This window comes from Hemiscyllium ocellatum, chromosome 4, assembly GCF_020745735.1.
Source record: "Hemiscyllium ocellatum isolate sHemOce1 chromosome 4, sHemOce1.pat.X.cur, whole genome shotgun sequence".
NCBI classification, from domain to species: domain Eukaryota; kingdom Metazoa; phylum Chordata; class Chondrichthyes; order Orectolobiformes; family Hemiscylliidae; genus Hemiscyllium; species Hemiscyllium ocellatum.
In genome coordinates, this window is record NC_083404.1 from 78,960,063 (window position 1) to 78,974,322 (window position 14,260).

At 39.9% G+C, this 14,260-nt stretch overlaps 1 protein-coding gene across 1 annotated transcript in view; it reads right to left on the reverse strand.

The window, feature by feature from the left end:
* Positions 1-14,260, reverse strand: part of sntg1 (syntrophin, gamma 1) — a 555,024-nt gene that overhangs the window by 234,998 nt on the left and 305,766 nt on the right. The window contains exon 2 of the mRNA XM_060824345.1: positions 612-666. Coding sequence (XP_060680328.1) covers positions 612-638 — 27 coding nt within the window. The 5' untranslated portion in view covers positions 639-666. The remainder of the gene's footprint in view (positions 1-611; positions 667-14,260) is intronic.

The window sequence follows — 14,260 nt, forward strand, 5'->3', positions numbered from 1 at the left end:
ATGTGCATGTGGAACTGGCAAGAAATAGATGGTGATGCCTGGCACAGATCAGCTGTGAACTTACTGAATGGAGGACAGGCATGAGAGGCCAAATGGCCTATTTCCATTCAGTTTTTATGTTCTAAATCATTCAAAGTCAACATCTTTGAAGTCTACAAAAATTGTTTAATTTATTTCTTTCTTTATTTGCAAAGTCCTTTATGTAAATTCATTAAAGAGGAATATACAGAACGACCTTGATTATCCAAACATCAATTAGCTGAATTTTAGATTGTCCAAACAAGATCTCAAGGTCTCGTTAAAAAGACTATCTAATACCTGAACTCTCAATTATCCACACAAAATATTCCCCGCCTGTCTCATTTGGATAATCGAGGTTGTTCTGTACCTTTAGTGGTAATAAGGACACTTTTATTAAATTTCTAAAAGCCTGAGCCATTGAACCATTTTGCAGCATTGTGGAATTCTCTAGTATTTACTAGAAGCAGCATTTGAAATATATATTGTCAGATAAATTTTGCATGTAAATATCTATTCTCAAAAAGCATGCAAAGCAGATACCCTGATGTGCCTTACTTCAACATGCAAGGGAAAGCCACAACTGTACCTACCTCTTCAGCCCCAGTCCTGAAATCCATGTGCTATAGCACAGAGGAAAATGCTGGTCTGTAAAACAGAGAGAAAGGCATCAGCCAAAGCAAAGCACAGTTAATTAAGCTATAATGAACAAGAAGGCTGGCATAATTGATATTACAAATTATGCAAAAATTGTTTGCAAATTCTGTCACTCAATACATTGATATTCTGCTATACAAAATAAAAAATGAAGATTGAAATTTATTTCCAATTAGCAGATAAAGAGTTGAATATAAAGTAGGTAATTCTTTGATCCAGAAAAACACACAGAAAGCTGTCTTAAGTTTTAGGATTTCCTTTTCCTGCTGCTGGATAGCTGATTAGTACATTCAACAATCACAATTTGATATAACAAATGTTCATTATCCAACATTAGAATACATTACCAGACCAGATTTTGCAGTCAGCAGCAAAGCAATTGCATTCAAGCAAAAATAACATAATTTACAAAGATCTAGTGATATCTGTTGGGAAAATATCACCTTTTCCTTTATTAATCTGAACTTGGTAATAAGTTAAGGGGATTTCTAGGTATCCAGCAACAAAAACAAGCAGCCAATCCCATTAAATAATTCTCATAGACCAGAAGCAGTAAATAAACTGTCTTCAGTCATTCTAACAAGATTGAAATAAAGTTTGGGATATACTCAATTGAAACCAAAGTATAATAAACTTGAAAATGGTATGGCCCAGATTTCCTAATGGTCAGGTAGTAGTATCTGCAGCAGAGATAACAATGACATGCTGGAACACTGGAATTCCCAGCACAAAAGACTCCAAAGGAATTGTCTAAGAAATTGAAGATTTTCCTGTATCTGGAACCCTGTGAAGGTATCCATTTAAATTGGAGAATACAGAGGTTCTGCAATGATTACTCAGGAAACTGATAAACAATAAGGTTAGACCATTAAAAACTTAATCTAATTCCTGAGTAATTATTCAACTGATATCCGCTCATAACTGCAACAAAGAAAGAAAGGCTTAAACTGCATTGATTTGTCTGTAAAAGTGATATTTTAAACTATACAGGCCAGCATTTATTTCCCATCACGAGGGCAGCTAAGAAGCAACCACATTGCTGTGGATCTTCAGTCACTTGTAGGCCAGACCAGATAAGGATGGCAGTCTTGCTATCACAAAGGGAAACAACAATCAACAATAATTACTTGATTGCCATTAGACTATCTCTTTTTAATTCCACATTTTTACTGAATGCAATTTAATTACCTGTCCAGTAACATTACCACTATGTCATCACTATAAGCAAGTCAACCTGTTCACTTTCTCATGCTCTTTTAAATGTTGACAACTTTGTACTCAAACCTCTAAATTCTTCAAAAACGTACTAAGTAAATCTGTCTCTGGGATTACAAGTAATGAATTTAGAGATTATCCCTGAGTGATTTTACTACTGAATATGATATATATTACAGAGCATATTTAAAAAGCATGAATGTGAAATCTATTTAAACTGTAATCCATTCCTGTGAAAATTAGGATTGTCATGGAATTCAATATAATAGTTTATCTTTCCTGGACAAAATAGTGTTTCACGTTCCCCCACACTATAAAAAGTAAAAGAAAAACAAGAACACATCTATTTGAGTGTCCTGATTAATCCATCACAGCTTGTTGCTTACTTCCATTTTTGCCAGCATTTTAAGAAACATAGTATTCCATTAATGTTGATCATTTAAAACATTGCCTATTGATGTGACATACAATTCCAGTTTCAAGGGAACACACAGCCATTCAAGGCTCGAGGATGAATAAAGGAGGTAAAAACAATGACTGCAGATGCTGGAAACCAGATTCTGGATTAGTGGTGCTGGAAGAGCACAGCAGTTCAGGCAGCATCCAAAGTGCAGCGAATCGAAACGTTGATTTTGCTGCACTCTGGATGCTGCCTGAACTGCTGTGCTCTTCCAGCACCACTAATTCAGAATCGAGGATGAATAAAGGCAGCTCACATGCCCACACTACCTCATAATGGGTATTCAAGCAGTTTAGGGTAACATTGCAGATTAAGTGCACTCTGAAACACTGGTAGGTTATTGCTAATGGAAGAGTTAAAATGAGATTCCATAGGAATATTTCTCAATGGTAGGGCACTGCCCCATTGATTGAATTCTATAATGGTCCAAAAGGAAATGTTATGTGCACATACTTAAAAGTGGGATCACTCCAAGACATCAAGCATACAATGACCGAGATAATGGGCTGTTTATTGTGAAATACAAAAGGTAATGGACTGCACAAGTAAGAAAATCCACATGTCCTCAGTAGGGGCTGATGGCTACAGACTTAAAGTTCAAACTCAGCTCATTCATCCTGGAAGTGGGTTACAATTAGGTTTTCTCTATGCCTCTCAGGATATATCAGGCATTGTACTCACACTCCACATAGTCCTCTTGGTCAAAATCTCAAACCTCAGTAAACCTCAAAAGATTGATGTTGTTGTCCTATTTATCTGAATCCAGGATATCCTCCATTGTCAGCTCCCGTTGTGAAGTCTGCAACATGCCACAAGTGGCACATCCTTTCAGAGAGATGTCAGAGGTGTCGAGGCATTGATACCTCATATTAAGGAGGGCTATTCCCTGTTTTATGGCTCAGGTTGAAACAATTGCAGTGTTATATAATCATTCTGCATTGGTTTGAGGATTTTGTGAAGTTGTCATCAGATATGTTTGGAGTTGGCACCCCTTGTTTTCCAGTATCCATCACTCTCTGGCCTGAAGACTTTAAAAGAAGATTGTTATCTGAGATCCCTAAAATATAAGAGTTATGGCAGCTCCAAAGATACAAAATCATTTGGCCCAGTGAGGCTACATCAACCATCCAAAGAGCATGCCACCTAGACCCTGCACTCCACCCCCCCACCCATCCCTGTAACCCTGCATTTACCACAGCTAATCCACTTAGCCTGCACATCTTTTGATGGTGGGAGGAAATTGGAACATGTGGTGGAAACCCACGCAGAGAATGCAGAGACAGTCACCAAGGCTGGAATTGAACCCAGTGAGGTCCCTGTGAGGCAGCAAGCTAACCACTGGACCACATACCAACAACTTGGCTCCAATCCCTGAAATCTGATATAAAGGGTTGCGATCGAGCAAAAATGCCATCAGTAACTTCTTTGATGCAATTCATGAATTGAGGATTTCGAGATGCACACAGATGTCCAGTTGGTCCTTGAAATGAGCCACTGGCATAATGATTCTGGGTAGCTATGACCTTCCAAGCTACTGGGAAGCGAGTGCCACCCACCCCCCTCACCCAGTACTTCTGAGTGCAAGTCTGCTCCAGCAAATGCTCCTGTTCAGATATGATGGCCCAAAACATCCTTAATCAATGCCCAAATTATCTCACAGAGAGTGGAAGAAAATGGTAGCGAAGCTTGTAGTTGCAGCATCTTGTAATTGGCCTCCACCTCCTCAGTGGATCCTTGCCTACTGCATTGCCCTGTGAAGGTGATGAGGCAGCTACTGAGGTTGCTCATCTCAATGGGCATGATCTTGTTTGTAGGTTCTCTTCAGAGTTGCACCACAAAGACCCCAGCCATGGTGTTCCCATGTGAAATCCATGAGCAGAGACTCAGTGGGGAATGTCAGAAAGATAATGAAATTTCACTGGATGCATTCCTGAACTTCATATTTATTATAATAAAGTATCATCTTATACCTTCACACAGTCTAGCATGGATCTAGCCCAAGGAATGCATTGACATAAGAAGCACTGAGATATGTGATCTTATCCAATTATACATTTCACAACCAACAATTTAATTTCACATTGAGAGTAGAATTCTATCAATAAGATACTATGTTTGTCCTATCTTGGTTCCCTTCTACGTCAGTGCTTGCATCCTTGCAGTTCAGTGTACAAATCTCTCAATTGTAATGCATTGTCTTCCAGTACCTGCTATGGAATTTGCCCTGTGAAATGGTCCTACATTAATTGCCTTGTTCACACTGCATTTGATTAGATTAGATTAGATTCCCTACAGTGTGGAAACAGGCCCTTCGGCCTCCGAACAGTAACCCACCCAGACCCATTTCCCTCTGACTAATGCACCCAACACTATAGGCAATTTAGCATGGCCAATTCACCTAACCTGCACATTTTTGGACTGTGGGAGGAAACCGGAGCACCCGGAGGAAACCCACGCAGACACTGGGAGAATGTGCAAACTCCACACAGACAGTTGCCTGAGGCGGAAATTGAACCTGGGTCCCTGGCATTGTGAGGCAACAATGCTAACCACTGGACTACCATGCCGCCTTCTTGTTTAGCTGACATAACAAGGAGGCAATTAGTGTGCACAATGGATCTTATGTCTGGCAGAAAGAGTGTGCTGGAAAGCAGGCACCTCTCCTCCATGAATCTTAACAAAAGTACAATTGACTTATTCAATCAGCAAAAATGTTCAATTTGTTTACCTTTTTATTATTACAACAAAAATAATTTTGTCAAGATTTTCAATGAACTCAAAAATAACATGCTTAATAATATTTTTTTTCTTTTTATGCATTCACAGGATATGAGAGTTGCTGGCTAGTTCAGTATTCATTGCCCAGAGAGCAATTGAGAGTCAACCACATTGCTGAGGGTCTGGTGTCACGTCTAGGAAAGGACAGCAGTTTCCTTCCTTAAAGGACACGAGTAAACCAGGTGTGTTGTTCCCAACAACTGGCAACAGTTAATCTTCAAAATACCAAAATAGTTATCAACTAAGCCATTATTGAATTAAACTACATCCCACTAATACTAACTCTCACACACATTGATACACTGACAAGACAAAGACATACTCAACCATGCAGAGCTGTTATGGGTAGGGAAAAAAAAATAGGCAGAAAAGGGGAAGAAAAACCACAACACCCGTTTAGGTCAAAGGCTAAATCCAGATGACAAAAAAATGGGTTGAATGCTCAAAGTTCCTTTGGATTAACTGTGGTTGGGATTGATTGCTGACCATCACAGAATAATGGAAAATCTTCAGAGAAGATTTCAGATTCTGTTGAGAAATAGTTGGGAATTCTAACCTTTGCAACTGAATTCAGGTATGCTCCTAACGGTTTCACTGAAAGAAATACAGAGAGTATTGCTTCTTCAACGTTCTATCTCCTGTTGACTGAGAGAGAGAGAAAAAAAACACTACATGTCCTTGCAAACATCTCCAGCATCTACTCATCTGTCCAAGTTCAAGTTCCACCTACCCCAGAAGTCATAACATGACCAGGTTATTAGGTTGATTAAAAATAACTACATAGTGCATCTGGTGATATGCTAAAGTAAAATGGCACTCTTTTGTACTCATTTGGCTACTGGCAGTGTCATTACCTCTGAGACAGAAGTTCTGGGTTCAAGTCTCGTCAGCCCTGGATGCGGGTTATAACATCTCCAAAGAGATTGATTAACACTACAAAACATGGCAAGGTGATCTCGTTTCGAGAAGGGCCTTGCTGATTATCTCACCTGATTCTGCAAAATATCTTAACCTACACTACATTGTCGAGAGCAATGTAAATCTTTTCTAACCTTGTAATGTTCAAACGTATCCATATTCTAATTCTCAAATCAATAAATGCATGCATGCCTAATGTATGACGCTCATGATTGCTTTAGCCATAATTTCTAATCTGTTAATCTGAAAGATTTTAATTTTATAATTAATTCGTGACCTTAAGTGACCTGCCAATGAAATGCAAATTGGAGCCAGATGGGTGACATTACATAGTCAGTGGAGGCATGATTACTGCACAAAATAGTACACCAGTCCTGTACTGAACTAAGAATTAGTCCACTTAGAATTTCAGACCTGGTCATTTGGTTGAAACATGTGCTGTGTGCTTGCTGTGCATGCATGTGGCACGTTTGAGTTTGAGCTTGATTTATTTGAGTTTGATTTACTGTTGAAACATACCAAGATGTGGTGAAAAGTGTTGTTTCGCATACTCTACAGGCAGATCATATCATACAAAGTCCTTCAGGGTAACAGAACAGACTTCAAAATACAGTGTTGCAGCCACAGAGAAGATACAGCGAGGGAGGTCAGCATTAACATTTGAAATATCCTTCCCTGATAACAGCAGGGAAGAAACTGTTCTTGAATCTGTTTGTATATGTATTTAAACTTCGATATCTTATGCCCAATGGAAGGGGGTGAAAGAGAGTATAACTGCAGTGGGAGGGGTCTTTGATTATGCTGGTATCTTTCCTGAGGCAGCGACAAATATAAATGGAGTCAATGGATGGAAGGCTGGTTTGGGTGATGGGCTGGGCTGTGTTCGTGACTCTCTGTCATTTCTTGGGAAGAACAATTGTCATACTACTCTAGCATGCATCCAGATATGTTGCTGCATAGCACCATCCTATCATCTTTGACTGTTTAGTGCTGGAAGCATAAGAAACTGCTTGGATTTTATTCCATGCTAAAGAGTAAAGCAAAGATGTGTGATCATCCAAGTAAGTTCAAAGGGAGTGAGCAGTAAGAAGTAACCGCAAGGTGGTAGTAGTTGCATTCCAGCTGTTATACGTTATTTCCTACAACACTTCCCAGACACTATGTTTAGCACGACTAAAATTAATTGAAAAACCATTGGTTACAGCAATGGGATTTCATGTTAACAATGATGCTGGGGCCAGTACACTGAAGCGTAATAACCTACATGGAGCAAATGTTGTCAATCCAATCTATGTTTATTGGAAGGGATTTCTGTGAGGATTTGTATCAGGTTTATAGCACCAAACAGCTGGTTGTTGCTGATGCTTAGCATGTTACAAGTCATCTTCCTTTGACTTTGAAGCATCCAGTTTTCTGAAATATGACGGCAACCTTGACATTAATGTTAGCTGCATCTGCTCAAAAAGATGTGTTTATAATTTGTTCTAATTACCATCGCAAATTCTTGTACACAAACCTTTCATTTTGCTTTCAGAAACAGAAGGCAACATTAGCCATCCAATGATGTGCAACAGTTATGCACATTTGAGCCAATAGATTTTATGATACTTCAATGTAAATTAAAATCGGTAGCATATGTTCACATCTATCTATCATCTATACAGAACATCAGTAAGTCATTAGACAAAATAGCAGGATATTGCACAACAGAATTTAAGGATTGATTAATAGATTACATTTCTAATACAGATCTAAGTTAAATATTGATTGATACAGATGGAAACTGGATGACATTTCAATCTACATATCAGGGACACTTGTCTTGAATTTTCTTTCAAAAGCTGTGTGGTTAGGTTTGGTGACATTATAAAAGCCTTTGTTGTAAACTTGTTCAGCTGTTTATTTCTTCAACAAAAATAAACTTGCAACTTAAAACAATTGGACCTTCCCTAAAAAAAGTCATTTATGGAATGTGGTTGGACCAGCATCTATTGTCCTTCCCTAGTGGCCCTTAAGAAAGTGATGGTAAGCTGCCTTCTTAAACTGCTGCAGTTCATGTGCTGTAGGTAGACCGATACTATCATTAGGGAGGGAATTCCAGGATTTGTACCCAGTGACACTGAAGAAATGGCAATATATTTCCAAGTAAGGATGATGAGTGATTTGGGGGGGATCTTGCAAGGTGATAGTTTTTCCATGTATCTGTTGCCCTTGACCTTCTGGATGGTAATGGTTTGGAAGGTTCTGTTAAAGGAGTCTTAATGAACTTCTGCAGTGCATCTTGTAGATGATATACACTGCTGCTACTGAGTGGTGGGGGGAGTGAATATTTGAGTCTATTATTGTATAAATGTTTACTCATCAATTTTTGTTTGCATGCTACATTGAATTGTCAGCATTGTCACAAATCATAACCTTGTAATAGTGATAGACTTGGCTTTGAAATCAACTCAATTTAACAGTTTGTTATGAGTTGAGTTTACTTTCGAAGCTGTAAAACATATTCAAAACTTTAGTGATTAAAACTCTGTTTATGGTATCTCATCTCTACAATATTCTGATTAGCAAGAGAACAGCTCACGTAATAATCACAGAATCCCTACAGTGTGGAATCAAGTCATTTTGCCCAACAAGTCCACACTGACACGCCGCAGAGTAATCCACCCAGACTCCTTCCTCTATCCAACTACTCTATATTTACCCCTGACTAACACACCCAATCTACACATGCCGGAATACTATGGGCAATTTAGCATTGCCAATCCACCTAACCTGCACATCTTTGGATTGTGGGAGGAAACCGGTGCACTCAGAGGAAATCCAAGTAGCCACTGAGAGAATGTGCAAACTCCACACGGACAGTCGCCCACAGCTGGACTCAAACCTGGGTCCCTGGTACCGGGAGGCAGCAGTAGTAACCGCTGAGCCAACATGCCACCCTACATGAACAGGTCCTTTCACTGGTAAGAACTGAAGTGAGATGCTGTAATGCCAGTAGCTGTAATTATGTCAAACTAATAAAATTTAACTTTTTAAGTATGTTCAGTTACACCTAAAAGCCAGAAATGTTTATTTGTGTTGTGAAAATGTGTAGGTATTTTGTATTTCATGAGCATATGTTTTGTTTTACTGTATTTCTCGAATCTGATATCACTGTCGTCCTTCATGGGCAATGAAGCAGTACTGAAGAAAACATCCTTGAAAGTGCCAAACTTTATTTGCATTTAAAATCAAAGGTATTAGCATGATAATAATAATTTATGTCCTTTATACTTAACTACAGAGTATCAAATTTCCCAGTTTGCAAAATGTACCTTTGATATTAACTCTTGTGACCTGTTTGGTTTCCCTTCCTTAGGAATTAAATCCATATTGCATCTTAGGTTTTCATGATAACTTGTTTACATAATAGATTGATAACAGCAGCCGAGCAATATATTTGTTACAAGAATATATTTTCTCTGTTGTATGAGGATTATTATAAACAACTACTGTTAATTTTAAAAATTTATTCATTTGTGGGATATGAGCATCAACGGCTGGCCAGTGTTTCTGGCCTGTCCCTAATTGCCTTGAGAAGGTGGTAGTGAGCTACCTTCTTGAACTGCTGCAGTCCACCTGTGGGCTGACCAACAATGCCATGAGGAAGTGAATTCCTGGATTTTGACCCAGTAACAGTGAAGGATTGGCAACACATTTCCACATAAGGATGGGGAGGGGCTTAGATGGAAACTTGACGGTGGTGGTGTTCCCAAACGTCTGCTCCCTTGTTCTCCCAAATAGAACTGGCCATGGGTTTTGAAGGTGCTGTCTGAAGATCTTTGGTGAATTTCTACAGTGCATCACGCAGATAGTACACACTGCTGTTACTGAAGGTTAGAGGTGGAGGGTGTGATGCTTGTGATGTAGTGCTAATCAAGTGCACTACTTTGCCCTGGATGGTGTCAAGCTTCTGGAATGTTGTTGGAGCTGCACTCATCATGGCAAGTGGGGAGTATTCTATCAACTCCTGACTTGTGCTTTGTAGATAGTGGACATGCTTTGGGGAGTCAGGAGGTGAGTTACTTGCTACAGTATTCCTAGCCTCTGTCCTGGTCTTACACTCACTGTGTTTTTGTGGTGAGTTCAGTTGAGTTTCTGGCCAATGGTAATCTCCAGGATACTGATAATGGGGGATTTAATGATAGTAACACCCAGTGAATGTCAAGGAGTGGTGATTAGATTGTATTTTATTGTTGATGATCATAGTCTGGTATACGTGTGGTGTGAATGACAGCCCAAGCCAGAATATAGTCCAGATCCTGTTGCATTTGAACATTGACAGCTTCAGTATCTGAGGAGTCGCAAATGGTGCTGAACAATGTGCAAACATCGGTGAACGTTCCCACTTCCGACCTCAGGATAGAGGCAAGGTCATTGATGACGCAGCTGAAGATGTTTGGACTTAGGAAACCACCCTGAGGAATTTTTGCAGAGATGTCCTAGACTTCCAATAAGCCTGACCATCTTCCTATGTGTCAGGTATGACTCCAACCACTGGAGAGTTCACCCTTGATACGCATTGATTCCAGTTTTGCCAGAACTCCTTGATGCTATACTCAGTCGAATGCAGTGTAGATGTCAAGGGCTGTCACTCTCACTTCACCTCTGGAACTCAGCTCTTTGTCCATATTTGAACCAAGGCTATAATGAGGTCAGGAGCTAAGGGGCCCTGGCAGAACCCAAACTGGGTGTCATTGAGCAGGTTGTTCCTGAACAGGTGTTGCATAATAGCACTGTTGATGACACCTTCCATCACTTTACTGATGATTGAAATTCGACTGATAAGGTGGTAATTGGCCAGGGTGGATTTGTCCTCGTTCTTATCTACAGGACATACCTGAGAAATTTCCCATATTGTCAAGTAGACATTAGTGATGCAACTGTTGTAACAGTGTTGTAATATGATGTATTGAAGTCTAAAGAGAAAAAAAAATACCAGTCTATAACACAGAGTACCTTGTGTTGATACATACTTCCTATCTCATTTCCTTCTATTATAAATTTACATTTAGAATATAATTTGCCTAAATGTTAAATTGTGTCTTGTTTTCTTCTCAGTTGTCTGCAAAAGAACTATGGCATGAGTCACAGAAGAGCAAGGGCGTCTTCTTGATGTCCTTGCAAGCATTCACAGTGAGAGTGTTTGCTAATGACTACATAGTATTCAGTCCCATTCACAACTACCCAAATAATGAAGCATTCCATGCCCAAATGCAACAAAACCTGTACAATATTCATAGTATCAATCACAGAAGCTTTGGCAGATATGGTCTGCGTTGGTTTCTTCCATCTTGTCTCCTCTTCCTCCTCCTTATTGACAACTACAATTGTAAAGCTCTATACTCCCATGATGACAGTGTTGTCTGGAATGCAGCAGATCATAATGAATTTTGACATGTACCGGTTTGGACTAAATGCCTTTCATGGAAGGATTTGCGAAGACAGGCCTACTTAATCCTGTGAGTAGTCCTCTATGATCTTTGGTGGAGGCAAAACCTTCCACCACCCCATCTCCCCCAACCCACCCAATTAAGTCCAAGGATGAAAGAGGCTGATGAAGGATTCCTGGCTGCTGGCTTATAAATGAATCAATTAACACTCATTATTCCTGAACCCACCATAAATTAGAGAGTATTAGGCATTAAATCCATATTACATCTTAGGTTTTCATGATAATTTCTTTAATAGGCATTCCTGTTTCCTCTGAAAACCACCAAGCAAACCCTTCTGAACTTAAAATGATACCCTGCACCCTTTGCTACATGCCTGACATGCAAGGTTTTCATTTACTTTTGACCTGAGGTCCACTGGTGATCCTTGACCTTTGCTGAATGCATTGCGATCAGTAGTCACCATTCTCACTGGCATCATGAGGAGATGCCAGCCTCAAATTAGGCGATGGGTAAAAAATGAGGTCTGCAGATGCTGGAGATCACAGTTGAACATGTGTTGCTGGTTAAAGCACAGCAGGTCAGGCAGCATCCAAGGAATAGGAAATTCGACGTTTCGGGCATAAGCCCTTCATCAAATTAGGCGATATCAATCAGAGGGAAGATTTGGCAATAGCCATGCAAGTAAATAAAAGGATCATTATTCAATCTGACCTTCACTATGGAACCACCCCCAGTGCTCTAAGTGGCAGATATTATCCTGATTGACCTAATACAATCTCTGCCCTCATATGGTATGCATGAAGATTGTTATCTGCATGCTTCCTAAGAGGGCAAGGGTTCTCCTCTGGATCTCTGAGCCATGTGCTCAGTGGAAAGCTTTTTGTCACCCCGAGCATCTCTTTGGTTTGTTCTGATGGTTCAAATGCAGAGATTAAAGCAGCATACTGGGGTTTGACAGCTTCATGCCTGCTGCCTGCATGATTTTCTGTGTATCTGTTTATTCTCCATGTTTTGCTGGAATTAAAGTGAAATACAAACTGCTGCACACCCATTCTTTAACATCTTTGTGCCAAAACAAAGTACTTCACTATTTGCTACAGTACTCCGTGTAAACTTCAACAATCTAAACTGGTGCAAGATGCACCAAACATTTCAGCAAAAGCACCTAAAGCTAGCAAAAAATAAAATCCTTTAGAGCTAACCTTTAATTAAGTGCTGGTTTTGGGATATTTCTGAATGCTCACTTAGATGTGTTTGCTTAAGTAATGGTGTCAGCTGGTGTATTAGAGTCATAGAGTCACAGAGATGTACAGCATGGAAACAGACTCTTCGGTCCAACCCGTCCATGCCAACCAGATATCCCAACTCAATCTAGTCCCACCTGCCAGCACCCGATCCATATCCCCTCAAACCCTTCCTATTCATATACCCATCCAAATACCTTTTAAATGTTGCAATTGTACCAGCCTCCACCACGTCCTCTGGCAGCTCATTCCATACACGTACCACCCTCTGCATGAAAAAGTTGCCCCTTAGGACCCTTTTATATCTTTCCCCTCTCACTATACCCTCTAGTTCTGGACTCCCAGACCCCAAGGAAAAGACTTTGTCTATTTATCCTATCCATGCCCCTCATAATTTTGTAAACCTCTATAAGGTCGCCCCTCAGCCTCCGACGCTCTAGGGAAAACTGCCCCAGCCTGTTCAGCCTCTCCCTGTAGCTCAGATCCTCCAACCCTGGCAACATCCTTGTAAATCTTTTCTGAACCCTTTCAAGTTTCACAACATCTTTCCGATAGGAAGGAGACCACAATTGCACGCAATATTCCAACAACGGCCTAACCAATGCCCTGTACAGCCACAACATGACCTTCCACTTCCTGTACTCAATACTCTGACCAACAAAGGAAAGCATACCAAACGCCTTCTTCACTATCCTATCTACCTGCAACTCCAATTTCAAGGAGCTATGAATCTCCACTCCAAGATCTCTTTGTTCAGCAACACTCCCTAGGACCTTACCATTAAGTGTATAAGACCTGCTAAGATTTGCTTTTTCAAATACAGCACCTCGCATTTATATGAGTTAAACTCCATCTGCCACTTCTCAGCCCATTGGCCCATCTGGCCCAGATCCTGTTGTAATCTGAGGTAACCCTCTTTGCTGTCCACTACACCTCCAATTTTGGTGTCATCTGCAAACTTACTAACTGTACCTCTTATGCTCGCATCCAAATCATTTATGTAAATGACAAAAAGTAGAGGACCCAGCACCGATCCCTGAGGTCACAGGCCTCCAGTCTGAAAAACAACCCTCCACCACCACCCTCTGTCTTCCACCTTTGAGTCAGTTCTGTATCCAAATTGAGTTCAAAAGTGGCATCACTGGTGTCAAATCAGCAATTTGTGCTAATCGATGTCACAATCTGCCTATTCTTCATACTTCTGGCAGACAATACCTGCCTATGCGCCAATGGCATAATCAAAATAGCATGTACAGTAGTTAGCAGCAGAAACAGCATGTCACAAATGCCAGTTTAGAGGTGAAATTCCTCTTGTGATGACAAAGAAAGGGCACTACGGTTTTGAATTGTAAAGGTTATATTCATTTAACATTCCTAAAGATATAACAGACACTGACAAATTAAATTTAGCATAAAAGAAAACTTAATATTTTGTAAGATTTCAGAGTATGGGAAAGAAAAGAGATTATAAAATTAAACAAAATGATTTGAAGTTTACAAGAATAAGAAAACTGTAAAATTAAATTGTGAGAGGA